At 44.1% G+C, this 16243-nt stretch overlaps 1 protein-coding gene across 1 annotated transcript in view; it reads left to right on the forward strand.

Moving 5' to 3' along the window:
* The window catches only part of LAMA2 (laminin subunit alpha 2), a 599384-nt gene that overhangs the window by 450914 nt on the left and 132227 nt on the right, over positions 1-16243 (forward strand). Inside the window, exons 33-35 of the mRNA XM_056856226.1 lie at positions 2424-2566; positions 3215-3313; positions 15827-15938. Of these exons, the coding sequence (XP_056712204.1) occupies positions 2424-2566; positions 3215-3313; positions 15827-15938 (354 nt within the window). The remainder of the gene's footprint in view (positions 1-2423; positions 2567-3214; positions 3314-15826; positions 15939-16243) is intronic.

Below are 16243 nucleotides of genomic sequence, written 5' to 3' on the forward strand. Positions count from 1 at the left end.
GGTTTACCACAGTCTTAGATTATGGTTTGACCATAACTCATACCATAACACAATTAAACCCAGTTAGGAATAGTTGTTGTGTTGTAAATTATATATAAATTGTTTTCATCACATGTGAGTCTTTTGTTTCAACCATGAATGAAAAAAAAAATCATCTTCGTGTCTAGTGATCATATGACTCAGTCCTAAAATGCATTTAAGGCCACGGAGTAAGTTGACCTAAATTTCTATGTTCTGTTTTATATATAGCATGGGTCAAGTAGCAGTGATTTTGGATTTTTTAGATTATTTTTCTTATTAGTCTCCCAAATAATATTGTATTGGTTAATATGTGATTATTCTCCTCACCAATGACCTACTACCTCAAGATCATTTGACTTTACTTTTGAAACTATGAAAAAAAATGTAAAATTAATGTAATATGGATTTGTCTTCTGCTCCAGGTTTTTTTTCCTGATTACAGAAAGAAAACTTTAAGTGGTAAATGGTTGTACTTTCGCAGACAGTGCTTACTAATGTGCAAGTGACAATGTCATAAAAGGACAAAGAGCCACTTCTTTTTCTTTATATAGAAAATTTATACACTGCCTCTCAAGAGAACTACTTGAGATGGCTCATAATGAAAAGTGTAAACAAAGCAAAACAAAGGGTGCAAAAGGAATCTTCAAATATATAAGCAATATTTATTCAATGATCCCGACGTATTTTGCGTTAAAATGCTTCCTCAGGGGATCAGACATTGCTTTCAACAACAGTTCAAAGATTCTCTAACAGTTCAAAGATTCTCTAACAGTGTTGTGATCATTGAATAAATATTGTTTATATATCTGAATATTCCTTTTTCACCTTATGCTTTGGTTTGTTTACACCTTTGCTGGTGCAGTCCATCTGTGCAGATCATAATGTGAAAGCAATACAATAACTGCCCATTCCTGACCTTTCGGTGGCCAGGAACGGCCCGTCTGAGGCTCCGCCGCATCGCCTCCAAAGCCATTTCCTGGCCGCTGAAAGGCTTTAAAAAGCCTTTCGTCGGCTTTTAACTTTTAAATGGGGCATTTTAACCCATTGAGAACAGCGAAGCTGCGCCTGCAAAAAATCAGGCGCAGTAACGCCGTTCTCCCCGCTGGCATGCTGGGCCAAAAGGGGACAGGAAGCTGCCTACTGGCAGCCCTGCTGGCACACCCTGGGAACACCCTTGGGACGCCAGCAGAAGGCCCAGCTGGCATCCCTCAGTGGCGCCACGGCAGCACCGGGAGGTCGGTGTCAGGGCCTCCCCGCCAGTGTTGGTGCCACTCCGCATGGCGTAAGTGTCGCGTGCACTGGCACAGGGGGCTCCAACTCTTGTGCAGCCCCTTCCTGGCCTCCAAAAGGATTTTCGTCCTTGAGGCTCAGGAATGGGCTTTAAAAATGATGAAAACAGCAACCTATGAAATTGTGCATGGTAACAAAGCCCAAGTCATAAAACATCATTAAAAAATTCAGCATCTTCTGAATACATAGATTTTATTGCATTCTGCCAAAAAGGTGTCACAGAATGGAATTTTTATCCAGGGGAAAAATCAGTATAATTCTGGAGTTGTTTTATGCCCTGGAAGTTTTTCTGTTTACAAAAAAAAACAAAAAAACACCACTGTACAGGGTAAGTGGTTGTACTTTTGAGACACTGTTTCCCAATGTGCGGTGAAAATTTCCTAAAAGGACAATGTTGTACACCAACATCTCTGTCCATTCTACCAAAGAAAGTGCAACAGAGGTAGTCATTATTACCAGTTTCTTTATTTTCCAACTAATCCATACCAATAACCTCCCCTCCTCTAATTCTACCATGCCTTGGTCTTTTAAAAGTCTTTCACAGATGATCCATCTGATCCTTTATCCCTGATATTCTTTATACGGCATGGATGTGATGCAACCTCTCCCTCTCCCTTTCAGTTCTCAGCTGAAATGCCTCCATTTTCAGAAAGCCTGTGGTTGAGTCCTTATCCACAACATAAGAGATATTTAAGTACAAATACATGAATTTGACCATAACCATCCTGATTACCCTTGCCTTCCTTCACTTGTCTCTATTATCCCTAGCTCCCAGATCAGTCTAGATGGTAAACTCCTCTGGACAGGGACCTTTAATTTTCTTGATTCTAAAATGCCATGCACACAAATTCCTACATACATAATACTTCACAACATATTGTCCTGTTACCAAGTTGTTGACAATGCATCCCAAGTTGTCAAGATGCATATATTTGCCAGCTGAGGATCACAGCTTTGTTTTCCTGCCTTTTTATTGCATCATTTTAAAGGCAACAGTTATTGGAGTTCAGTGGTCTTATATTTTGAAGAATTTATGTGCACTGTTAAATATTCCTGAGTAGAAATTCTAAGCATCTGCAGAAATAAATATTCTTTATTGTCTTTCCCTACAGCATGTGATGATGAGTGCACTGGAGTACTTCTCCGTGACTTGGATCAGCTAAACCAGATGGCCTTGAGTGTCAATTTCAGTGGCCCACTTCAGCCCCCATATAGAATGCTCTATTCTTTTGAAAATGCAACTCAGGAATTAAAGGTATATTCAAAACTATTGCAGGGTTTGATCTACACACTCTGGCATACAAACTCGCAAACACATTATTTTCCAGCATGTGTGATTGTGCTTAGAGTTGAGGGGAAAGATGAATAAATAGTTCAGTTACTTCAGCCATATCCCACAATGCTTATGTTGTTATTACAATAAATTATTAGCATAGATAATCAAAATATGCAACAGTTTCAGAAGGTACTGTAGCCATGTTGGTCTGCAGTGGAACAGCTAGATTCAAGTCCAGTAGCTCCTTAGAGATCAACATGATTTTGGGGGTATAAGCTTTCCAGAGTCAAAGCTCCATTCTTCAGATTAGTGTTAATGAAGGAAATGGGATTGTATGCACAGGTGAAGTTGAAGTCTGTGCAGTGAATGTAAAATAATATTCCCAACTTTTGATAAAGCATCTATATTACATATCAAAGGGATGGGTATATCTTACACATGCATACATGGTATGCCTTCTTATATGAAAGTTGTTATGTAACGTTATGGATGTGTCTCCAGTAACAATAATTAGTGTTAATTTTAGTAATAATTAGTGTTAAAACACTGTGAGAAAACTGATTCTGTCTGTCACTCACCATACTTTCTACAATCTGTAATGTAAAATGTCTAATTTTACTCCGTCAGCATTTATTGTCACCACAACGAGCACCAGAGAGACTCGTCCAGTTGGCACAGAAGAACTTGGATGCCCTTGTGACAGAAATGGATGAGCTTTTGACTAGGGTGAGCTTAGTGGGTTATGGCAGAAATATTGTGTGTGTGTGCGCGCGCGCGCGCGCGCCATCAAGTCATAGCCTATATATGCCCAGGTCAGGGTAGTGATATTGCACTTAGTTGAAAGAACAATGTATCATGTGATAGCCCATCCCCTTCAAGCTCCACATTTGGGACCCCATTCCTGCACCCTGAAGCAGGGAGTGGAGGCCATCCTCATCAACCTCCTCCCAGTCCCATTTAAAGGCAGCATGGCAAGCCATGCATGCCCCTTTGCTGCCCCTGACCTCTCATGAGGATTCCTGGGGCAGCCACTGATCAAGTGTTGCAGTGGTGGCTTCTTGAAGAGAACATTCTCTGCAGTCCTTTCTGCTCCTTAGCAGTTCCAGGTTGGGGCTTGAGTCTTCCTGTCCCCAGACATATTACTTAATTTTAGTTACCTACATATTTCAGACCACTTCTTGGCATACTGCATTCATTCTTACATTACAGAGAAATATGACTAACACTGGCCCAAGGTTCAATCCCATGTTATTCTATAGTTATTCTGTTATTCTGGAAATTATGTGGAAACGGCTGATTATCATTACTAACCAACTGTCAGACTGCAGTACCTCGTTGCATTTCTTTCATGAGGGACTTCACTCGAGAGTTTAAAAGTTTTATTAAGAAAGCCAGCAAGTTCAGTAAGTCCATAGAAACATAAGGCTAGAATACAGACATGGGAAACACCGGTACATTTATAGGGTACATACAATAGGATTGATTAGGTTCAGGGCATAATACAAAAGAACAAGATGCGGCAGAGTTGTCTTGATGGCTCAGATACAAGGAAACAATATGGAAGGTAACTGCCGGTAACTAGTCATTGAAAAACCCATACATGAAACTAAAGTGTGAAATAGCTAGGTGATTTCCAGGGCTCCCAGGCATTGTTCCGCGGGACCTGGTAACACACTAACGATTAGCTGGGCAGGTCTCCATTGAGGTGTAAATGCCGGGGGGGAGGGGCAGAGGCAGACAGCCAGAAAGCCTTAGCTGACATTTCGCCTCCCCAAAGACCACTCCCCCGGATCTCTCGGTTTGGTGGGGTAATTATGGTGGAATTCAGCTATCAGGGTGCACAGTGGACACCCATTCGTCATGGCTAGAGTTCAGGTGTTTCCAGTGCATGAGGTATTCCAGGGCGCCTCCGGAGTCTCTAGGGGCTTCAGCAATCCGGGAGACTTCCCCATCAGGTGTTTATTAGAAGCACACACCGGGCAAGATTTAATGAATACATCGATGTCCTGGCACATTCCCGGCCACCAGAAACGCCATCTCACCAGGTGTAAAGTCTTTATGAATCCAAAATGCCCCCCCCCCCGTCTTGGAACTGTGGCTCGAACACTTCGCGCCACAGTTTCTGGGGAACATAAGTCCTATCCTTATGGAGTCCTTCATCCTCCCCCACCTGGGGAGGGAGGGACTCATTCCCCCGCTCCTCCTGAAGGGCCTCACCCCATCTTAAGTGAACAGTTTCGGGAAGATCCCCTGGGACTGCCAGGGATCGGGGGTTAAGGTCCGCCTTTTACTGTGAGGAAATCCGGACTGGCTTGGTCGCCGCCGCACGGGCTTGGGCTCTGGTCAGCACCCCTGCGCTTGCCCCTTCCGGGGCCAAGCCCAGGTGTTCCGGGGTAAAGAGGGATCCCACCGGCCGCTCGACCTTGCAGTCGTATTGCGGCATCCGGGACAGCCCTTCCGCTAGGATATTCTCCCTCCCCGGCATGTGTTTGATCGTAAATCGGAACTTGGAGAAGAAGTCCGCCCAGTGGAGCTGTTTGGCTGACAGCTTCCTCTGCCCCAAGATAGCCTCCAGGTTCCGGTGGTCCGTCCAAACCTCAAAAGGTTCAGCTGCACCCTCCAGGAACTGGCACCAGATCGTGAGGGCGTGTTTAATCGCCATGGCCTCCTTTTCCCCAATGGGCCAGTTAAGTTCGGGCCCCGAGAACTTCCTGAAAAAATAGGTACAGGGTTGGAGTACCCCTTGAGCATCCCCCTGAAGGAGCAAATCACAGTCCTTCCCCTCGAACACGTCCGCAAAGTCTCTATCATCAAGAGATTTGAACAACTACAAGCCCACATGATTAAAGTCATTCCCAGCAACAAAGATAAAAGCCATAATGAGGCTCTACGATCTATTGTATGACAATCCAATAAAAATTTCCATCTGAAAGAATCAAATAAACAACCAATGACAAAACTAGAAGAAAGGGGTAACCCCTCCTCTTGCAAAAGCTCAGGAGGAATTATCCCATTCCTTTTGAAAAAATCTACCTAGGATATTTCATAATCCATTTTATCAGCCCCACCCCCCTTGAACCCAAAATTCAGATACAATCAGCAAACCCTAGTGTTGCTTTTTCAGCTGGCCTAATAAAAAATGATACATCTAGAAGTCAATGACAATATCCCCATAACAATGTAAGAATAGTAACCTGGAATATGGCTGGTTGGAAGTCAAAATGCCTTTTCCTTGAGGTTAACTCTTTTTTGTCTACATTTGACATTATATTACTACAAGAGACTTGTTCAAGTAATTCCTTAAGCTTTCCAGGATATATCATTTTTTCAAGAGAGGCCCAAAAGGGTGAGAAAGGAGGGGGGAGACCAAGAGGCCAAGGCTTGCCTGCCTCACCTCATCTGCTCTTAATATTTACAAACTGTAAGTAGAAGCATCATCTGATTTGATATTGGCTGTTCTGATACAATTGGCTGATTTTGATGCTTTAATAATATCCATATATATCCCCCCTACCCAAAATAAATATGCATTGTTCTCTCATTGAACTTCTCTTTTGATGGTTTATGATAATATGACCTCTCGATTCCCTAATTTCCCAATCCTTATTGCAGGTGATTTTAATGCCAGAATTGGCCAAGATGACGAGCAGTTAATTAGAAAGTGGCTAGCGGATGAACCTGAAGAATTTATTCCCCCTATTTATTTAACAGATACTCAAAAGATAAGATCGTTAATGCAGCAGGTCTTAAACTATTCATTTTTTCTATTCAAAGAGGGTTGGGTATTCTGAATGGACAAAAAGGAATCGATGAAAAGGGGACATTACATTTTTTGGATATAGGGGGGCTAGTTTGGTCGATTATTTTATTATAGCAGCAAACTACCTAGATCTAGTTGAAAGAGTTAAAGTGGAAGATTATATGGGAGGGGATCATCTCCCAATTTCTCTCAATCTTTGTACCTCTGTAAATTGAGCAAATTAATCTGCATATCAAACTTGATGGTCTCCAGCTATAGAGGAGGCAGAAATCAACTTGTTTAACTCTCAAGAATTCCAGGAGAGAGAAAGAAAGCTTTTCATTAGGAACTCAGATGATGACTCTATTACACGTTTGTATACTCTATTTAATATTTTTGAACATTTATATATCAAGCCATGTTTAAGTACTTTAAAAGCAAATAGATCTAATTGCTGGTTTGATGGAGAGTGCAAATTTTTAAAGAAAGCAATCCACCATAAACATTGTAAATTTAAAAGGAACAACATGTTGGGCGTTCTTAGGGATTTGTTGAGCCTTAAAAGTCGATGCAGAACTATATTAAACAAGAAAAAAAAGAGGAAATGTATAGGGTGTGGGACCTTTTGATCTCTGCAACTTATAATAATGACTCTAGACTTTTTGGGTTATTAACGTCAAGAAATCTGAACAGCAGACCCCTTTCCCCAGCCTGCATTTCCACAGCAGAATGGATACTATTCTTTAGGAAATTTTTCTCATCTGAAGATAGTTCATCATATGTATCGACTCTGATTGACCTCCCCTCTTGGCCTGCTATTACTAAGCAGGAAGTAATTTGTATGCCTGGACTTGGTACCTAATAACTTATTTAAGATAAATCCAATGTGCAGGGCTATGATTTTAGCCTCAGTTTTCTCTGAAATCAACCATACAGGAAAGATCCCCCCAATCTGGAAACATTCGATCAACCTTGCTGAAGAATGACACTGCTGCCATGTGCACCCCAATGGACTTGGCGGAAACCCTTAATTCTTTTAGGTTCATCAGGTATTGCAAAACAAATTGTTCCAGTACTGGCCACGCTCCAGGGTCCCCCGCTTTGACTGAAAAGTCGAGGAAATTTGCTGCAGCAGATGCATAGGAGTGAAATGTCGATGCTGATACAGAGCTATATACACCCTGCATTATGGCATGCCTCCAAGGGACCACAATTCTTCTGGGAACAACTTGGGGAGGAGGTCCACTTCCAGGGCCAGGCTGCAAAATCTTTCCTGCTGGAGGCAAGATAAGGCATCTGCAATATTGTTGTTGAGCCCCAGCACGTGTCGCGCCATAAAGGTGATGCTTGCTGAGAGACATGTCAACACAAATGTACCAGTCACATAATGCGGTCAGACTTATAAGTTTGTCTATTAATGACCATGACCACAGCCTGGTTGTCACACCAAAGGTGCACATGCTGGTCCCAGAAATGTTTCTGCCAGATGTTGACTGCAACAACCAAAGGGAATAGTTCCAGGAAAGTCAGATCCATGACAATGCCTGTTCCCAACCAATGGCTAGGCTACGTTTGTGCACACCACTTGCCGTTGAAGTACAGCCCAAATCGGACACTTCCAGAGGCTATTGGATTGGACCGGTAATTCATGTCCAAGATCTAGTTGTTCTTGGCAGAGCAAGACCCCATTAAAGCTGTCTAGAAAGGTGAGCTTTAAGGTCTTCCTTCAGGCCATGTGTCAAGCGTATCCGTTTTGTGTGTGTGTGGGAGGGCCCTAGCCCCTGAAGTAGCTCTGGCCAGGCGTGCACAAAACACCCTGTCCGGGGATACCACTCTACAGGCAAAGTTCAGGTGGCCTATTGCTGACTGCATCTCCTTCAAGGTATATTTCCTTCTGTTCAGGAGAAATGTCAGCATTGCTTTTAATGCCAACAGTTTTTCCTCCGAGAGGCAGGTGGTGCCAGCAACTGAATCTATTTTGATGCCCAGAAAAATGAGCTTGGTGGATGGTCCCTCAGTCTTTTCATGGGCCAAGGGGACCCCCCACTTCCTCTGCCAGGGTTTTAAATGCCTCCAGGAAGATGTCACACACTTTACTGTAAGCCAGACTGGCAAATAAGAAGTCGTTGAGAGAGTGAGTGGCATGGGGGAGCGTTGTCCTTTCCCTAACTACCCACTCCAGAAAGGTGCTGAATGTTTTGAAGGCTGTGCAAGTCATAGCACAGCCCATGGGCATGGCCTTGTCAACATACCATGAGCCCTGGAAACGGAAACCTAGTAAGCAAAAATCCGCTGGGTGGACCAGCAACAGTCGAAATGCAGACTGGATGTCGCAGACTGGATATCACATTTTGCCATTTCCACCCCGTGGCCATAGGACCAGGCTATGCTAATAGCATGATCAAATTATGCATACTTGACAAAGCAAAGCTCTGCTGGTATGGCATCATTCACTGAGGCACCCTTCGGGTAAGACAGGTGGTGTATGAGGCAAAATTCCCCAGGTGTCTTCTTAGGTACAACACCCAAAGGGGAAATCCTCAAACTAGAAATAGGAGGAGAATCGAATGGGTCTGCCACATGGCCAGCATCGTACTCTTTAGTGAGCTTAGTGGCCACTACATCCGTCATGTCTCTTGCAGATTTGAGGTTACCCGATTGCATGGGAACCCATGGGCCAAAAAAGGGGATATGGAAACCATTGGAAAAACCCTCCCATATAAATTTAGCTGCTTCCCTGGCAGGGTAGTGAGCAAGGAGAGACGTAAGTGCCCCTCACTTAATGGGTGTGCTGGCCAGGCCACCCATGCCCTTACTTTCCCCCCTGGTTGCAGTTAGCCAACCCTCTGCCCCTGCAACTGGCAGAGGAGAGTCTGTTGCCCCAAAAGGGCTGCTGGCTGGTGCTGGCCCGCTGGCAGGTGGACTTGGGATGCTGCCCAAAACAGTACTCACAGCAGTGCTCAAACTTGCATTTTGCTTGCAGGCACTTGCCCTGGCTGTATTCCCAGCATACCCGCCGGGAGGGTTCCCTACAGGCCCCCCACCGGCTGGTCCTACTGCTGTTGGACTTGCCCTTAATGTGTGGGCCCACATTAACTAGCCACAGCTTGTCATTAATCAAGTCCCATCTGGCCTCACTCTGGGAAGTGCATTTTCTAAACACTTTGTCATACCCAATGGCAGCGGAATCTCCCGTCAAGGAGTATGTCCGCAAGACGTTAGCCAAATGATTGGCCAAGTGCCAGCCACATTCAAGGTAGGCAGAACCTCACCATCCATTTATCAAAAGTCCTCTCCTCATGCCCTGGTTCCTCCTCCCCCCCCCCCCCCGGTTAGTGGCAGAACATGACCTTCTGCCCTCATCTTCTTCGGGCCTTAATAGGGCAAATAGGTCTACATAAAACCCATACATAAAACCCTTCCCTAATTTTGTAAGGAAGGTGAATACCCAGGGGTCTTCATCATTCTTAAATGTTGACAAGGGGGAGGGGGCAGGCAGAATCCTGGCTGGAACCCCAAACTGGCCCATGGCCCTCCCGGTCAGTCTCCTGCCCTTGCTTAACCCTTCTGCGGAGCGCCCTGGCAGGCAAGCTCGGTACCTTGGTGCTGCCAACCAATAATCAAGCACAGAATCCAAGGACCCCTCTCTGAATGAATACTCACCATAAGATCCTGAGCTGTCCAAGTCCTCCACTTGCCGACATCTGGATTTCCTCTTATGGCCCTTCCTCTGAGCCGATCTCTTTTTCTAATGGGATCTCTTGCCTCCTCTGTCCGAACTCAATGACCTGGATGGAGAAGAATCTCTCTGCCTGTGCCTCCTGCTGGAAGTGCCTCCCTGTGGAGCTGGAGCAGGGATGCTGGTGCTTGCTGCCACTGGGGCCACAGCCCGCTGCAAGGAGCTGAGCTGGTCCACCTACTCGGTCAACTTCTCCACCACTCTTTTAAGGCCCTGTAGTGTGGCTTCTCCCTGAGTGGGAGGTGCCATCGCCCTGCTTGCTGTCCTCTCCACAGGCCTCCCAGTGCCCTGCTTACTGGAAGCCAGGCAGGCCCGGGACTTCCTTGGTGCTCCTGCCTGACCCCTAGTGCAGGTTGGTGGTGGATCCTAGGGCAAGGCACCCCCAGGCATGACTCTCTTTTTGGGAGGCATGAAGGCTTGCTCTCCCTAAAGCCAAGCACCCAAGGCTAAGAGCTAGCGATACAGCCCAGCCTACTGCAGCAGGTAGTGATTTTCAGCTCTTCCCCTTCTCTGCCAGTGATTTTGCCCAAAAAATTCTGCCAGCAGTGTACAGGAGCCAGAGCCCAGAGGAGGAAAAAAACCCCGTGCCTTCTGGGCTTCCTCAGCCCAGGTAGGGGCTTGCTGGGCCTTCCATGAACCTTCCTGGGCTGATGCCTCTCACCCTATCCCTTGCCGATCTTCTTCCAGAGGCTCCTGTTCTTTTCTTCGGGCTTGCTCCTCAGTCTGCTCTGTCTCCTAAACAAAGCCGGAGACAATCTGAGGCTTGCGAGAGAGGCAAGCCTTTTATATGCTGGGCGGACAGATCTGAAGGAAGACTTCCCTTCCTTCATCTGCCCGCCTGGCTTTGCCCCCACCCAAAGAAGTTCCCAATAGGTTTGTTTGAACCTGTAGCTCCAGGAGCTGATTGGCTGCTGTGGGGTACTGCCTCTCCCAAGCAGCGAAGAGCTGGATGGTGAGGCCGAGCACATGCAAGCCTCGCCGTCACCATCAGAGCCACCCGCCCTGATCTTCCCTCTGCCTCCCTCCACAGCCCGGGCCAGTTCAGTGGGAGCTCCCAGTGAGTTTCGGGAACCCATGCTTCCAAAAATATGCATTTTATGGAAAGAAAGAATATCTTTAAAGGATCAAGTTGTATTCATATTGTGTGTAAGACTGGCGAACCAATGACCACTGTTAGCATTTGTATTCATATTGTGTGGATGTCTGGAGAACCAATAACCACGGTTAGCATTATCCATCAAACCCCGACAAGCAACAAAGCATTAAAAATACAAGGGATGTTTGCAAATGACTCAGTAATGATTATGTGTATGAAAACCAGCTGCTGTTATTATTGAAAGTACCAATAATGTATTATACCTAAGTGACTGTTTCTTCTGATATGTCGTGCTCTCTTCAATACTTTAGAGATGAACTAGAAAAGAAGCTGAGAGCCCAAGATCAGATCTTTGCAGCTTTTTAAAAATAAAAACTAGTAACTGTACAGGCACCTGTTTAGATTGGGGCTGAGCAGCGGGAAAGGGGATTTAACTCTTTGACCCTCCACCCTCATGCACACACTGTGATTATTTGTAGAAGGCAAAAAGATGGGTGCTTTTTCCTTGAAGGCTAACAACAGCACAAGGGTTGCTATTTCTGTTCGAAAAACCCTGGGATGGTCTGAACACTGAGCTCAAAGCATCTCACCTGGTTAAATAGTTAGAGTAGATTTGGAAACCAGGTAGGCTGGTAGGGGTTGAAGTATGACTGGAAGGAGCTCATGTTAGAGGATTTTTGCTGCCTTTCCCCAGCAATCCTCTATACACTGCTAAAATCTTTCTACTGCGGTTTGGGGGAGCCTCATGAACAAAGCATCATGGAGCACGGGGGAGGGAGAATAACATGAAATCACCTTCCCATGCTCAGGACATGCTATGGAAAGGTAGGAAATATCCTTTTGCAGAAGCCTTCTATTTGCATTTCTATCCTGGCTTTGTGTTATAAAAATGGCAGAAATGAAGTGAAATTCAGCTATACAGAGGTGTGTGGCATGCGGTGCCTTCCGTAGTGTCCATGCTTTCAACAGGATGCTCAACTCTACCTTGTTGAAACCTGTCATTTGCTGGATTTCTTCCTAAACTTGCTAACTGCAGAACAAGTAGCCGTCTGAATCTCACTTACCAAAGGAAAAGTATACCATACTTGTGGAATAAAAATGTGTATTAAGTGCTGTCAAGTCGCTTCCGACTCATGGTGACCCTATGAATGAAAGTCCTCCAAAATGTTTCATTTTGGATTGTCTCATCATAGGGTTTTCAAGGTAAAGGTTGGTCAGAAGTGGTTTACCAGTGCCTTCTTCTGCACAGTACTAACCAGGGTTAGCCGTAGTGGCACTGCTGTTGTCTATGAAAGATCCTCCGCCAGTGTCACCTTCCACTACTGCTGCTGCCCAGTAGCTAACCTTTAGGGATTCCTCTGCCCCCATCCCCATTGGAACTGCCTGTTCTCTTCTGTGGATGTGGCCATTGATCCCTTAAGGGGGTGGATGCATCTTCGTCTGGTGTCTCAGCTGTGACCATTGTCTTGAGTGACTCTGCTAGGAGTTTAGTCTCTCGATAGAGTCTAAACCCCTTACGGTATTGCTCTCAGCTTCCCTGACACACACAATCCCCCTCACCACGTTAAGGTGTGCATCCAGAAGGGGGAATAAAAATAGCCACAATAAATAGCCTGTGCAAAGGAAATGGATAGAAATCTTGGCTTCTTTAACCAATTAAAAATATTCCTCAGTTAATCAGTGGGAGCAAGCAACATTCTTGGAAGTAGGATCTAGGAGTCTTGAAGGATACAGTACTATGCAGGCCACACAGATGTTCAGTAATCTCTAGGTTCTGTGTGAATGTTAATTAGTATGCATGAAATTTTAGTCACAACATTCCTGTTGAAAGAGGAGTCAGAAAAATTGCTCAGCCTCTGTGAACAGATGTGACTTTGTTTTATATTATTATTTTAAACAATATGGATGTTTTCTTTCTATTAATTGGTTTAGTAAGATGCTAATCCAGTTTGTGATTCACCAGCTTGCTTCCTGAATTGGCAGGCTGGGTTGCTAACCGTTTGCATTCTTACTCCTGACTGAGGAGCGCAGCTTTCTATTTCAAGTGGCAAGCTCTCTCTTGACTTGGCAAGGGACCATGGTGGAGATTAGTATACCCAAAGGATATTTAGAGTACACCAGCCAGTCCATTACGTCTCAGGCCATTTCCTGGGGGGGCGGGCGCTGGTCAGACATACTCTACTTTAGTTGCCTTACATTCAGCTTCAAAATGATATCTATGTAACTAGAAAACTATATTCCACTTTGTGATAAAGGTTTGGGCCTACAAATTAAAGAGTATCAGCTGAACAGTTTTGAATTTTCTTTTGCTCTAGGGCAGCGAAATAGAATGAACTATGGCAACAAAATCACCTTGTGCCAGAATTTGTCATAAGACAAAAAAAAAAATTTTGTCAAACTTTTCATCAATTATAAACTACCAAAAGAAAATATGGAAACCTTTTGTGGCACCTTAAAAAAATAACGAATTTGTTGTGGTGTACGCCCATTTTGTCAGATACAAAGGATTTTTGAAAAGGCTGGTTTTTCCCCTAGTCTTTTTGATTTGTGGGTATTATTTGTCCAGTGGAATAAGTCCTGAGCCTCTAAGAGATACACAGCAAGACAGAAAATCCTGTGTTAAATATCCAATCTTCATTAGGACTTAAAGCCAATCAAGCAAACATCATTTAGAAAACACCAGGGTGGGGCGGGGGGGGGGCTGTTATTAAAAACGTTTCTATTTTGTACGTGGTAAAATCCTCCAGAGATGACACCTCCGCTGTTTGTTATTATTTTTATTAATAAGACTCCAAACTCTGCTGAAATGGAAATTTCATTAGTTGATCAGCTAGAGAGGATTATATTAATATAAAGTGTGCCATCTAGTGGCCAAGAAATCCAAGTTGAGGAACTGATTTCAATAGAGATGGTGGTTTTAGGTGCACGTTGGAATACTGTGAGAAGGAAAACAATCTGGAAAAGGGGTGCCCAGCACTGTAATTAATCTTCCCACTGTTTCATTTGTTCTGTCAAGATCAGATGTTTAACTTACTACCATATATGTGCTAACAAAGTGGGGAAAGTTGTCTTGCTAATAGGGTTGCCCACTGCCTACAGAAAAAAAATGTCCATTTCCTTCCCTTTAATATATGCATAATAGGATGTGATTTACCAAGTAATGCTATTTATCCCTGTGCCATGAAAAGCGTCAGCTGCCCATTTCCACACATTAAAGCCTCTATTAAAGGAACAGGACATTTTTCTACTGGCCTGTTGGCAACACTGTTGCCAAATGAGGAGGAGAATTTTACCACTCCCTATTTCCTTGGTTTTCTGATGACCCACAGAAATGTGGCAAGGTTTTTCTTTCCGCATGGGAAGAAAATGCAGATTGCCTAGTGATCACATACACGCTGTTGTAAGCAATCACTTGGCAAATGGTCACCTCTATTTACCCAGCAGTTTAAGCCCTGGTGGGTTTCAGCCACTTATTCCCTTCTCATTCGTCTAAGTAGTCAATTATGTAGTATGGAGAATTAAAAGAATAGTTCCTCAAATCATGTCACCAATTTTTTTCTACAAGTGAATAAATGGAGAGACTTCAGTTCAGAAACAGCATGATCCCATTTCGTTTGTTCTGCTCCTTCTCTTTGCAAATTTCACAGCTGTCTAGAACTTCTGCCTGGGTTCCTAAGCGACGGGGAGTTGTCTACATACGCGAGGTTCGGTTAAACTTTGCAATGGAAAAAACAAAAGACTATCACTGCTTGTTGGGTTCGGGTCATCAGAATAGCACCAGGGTAAAAGTGTGCCTCCTCACAATTTACTCGATTTTACTTATTGTGCTGCACCGACTGACGGTGCCCTGAAGCAGACTGAGAGCGGGCCTCCTCTTCATGTCTCTATTCTGCTCTCTTAGGGGAAAAGCGAATGACTTAAACCAGGATATTCTGGATTGATGTGAACGCAAAATCAGATTATACCATCTAGAAACTGGACTTATATTCTTTTATCAGGGACATTCTAAATCCTGATAAATGCAAGTTCTCTCAGTTCAATTATTCACTTCAGCCAATGGTATGGCAAGGAAGGACGGATGTGCAGCAATGTATAGAAATTCTAGGACCTCCAGAGGTAAATTTTGTCAGGACTGGGTTTATGATTGCATCTATGGGTTCAGGACAGGTGCCTTCATTACGGATAAACTGTATTATAGTATCAGTAATGTAAGACACTCTGCAGTATCTGTTATCAGCATGATCCAGAGAAATGTGGTGTGCTCGAGCCACGTTGAAAAGAACAAAGCTGCAATACATAGAAAAACATTTACATCTCATGGTTTCCGTGGAACTTCGGTATTTTCACTCTGGATTGTGCACCGTGTGTTTTGAGAAAGATTTCTGTGAACCAACTCAAAAAATATTTTTCTTCACTTATCTCTTCGTGTCCTGTTTCACTACACGTTCCGAGAACCAAGAATAAAGCCTCCGATGCCTCTTTAAAGGTAGAAGTAATAAAATGTAATTGTGTACTTGGGGAAAGTGTGTGTCACTTCCAGTATATCTGATCAATAATTCATTGATTGCCTTCTGCTTTAGGTTGGATTTCCAAGTAGATTCAGACAGCTGGAGTGTCTTCTTGTCATGTTCATTAATTACACTTTTCTTTAATCTGTATCGCCAGACGACCAAGGTGACAGCGGATGGGGAGCAAACCGGACAAGATGCAGAGAGGACTAATGAGAGAGCAAAGAGGCTTGGACAGTTCATCAAGGGCACCCTTCAGGCTGCAGAAGGTACTGGAGAATGAACGACACGCCCGTGGCTTCTCAAGGAAAGCGAAGCACGTTTTACGAAGAACACAAAGCACTAACCAAGAGTTCACAAGCTGAAAGGAATCAGTTGATTTAAAAGATGTGCTTTCAATGAGTTCAGTAAGAGAAACCACAGCCAACTAGCTGCAGACGTTCTGCAACCTACAGGGTCCAGTTTGCTATATCTTGGTGCATTTGCAATTACGCGCACTCAGTAGCAAGGAATTAAATGTGTTCCTTAAGGACCATTCAGGTTCTTGAAAAATAGCTATTATAATTGAATAACT

The sequence above is a fragment of the Euleptes europaea genome, chromosome 10, assembly GCF_029931775.1.
Source record: "Euleptes europaea isolate rEulEur1 chromosome 10, rEulEur1.hap1, whole genome shotgun sequence".
Lineage (NCBI taxonomy): Eukaryota > Metazoa > Chordata > Lepidosauria > Squamata > Sphaerodactylidae > Euleptes > Euleptes europaea.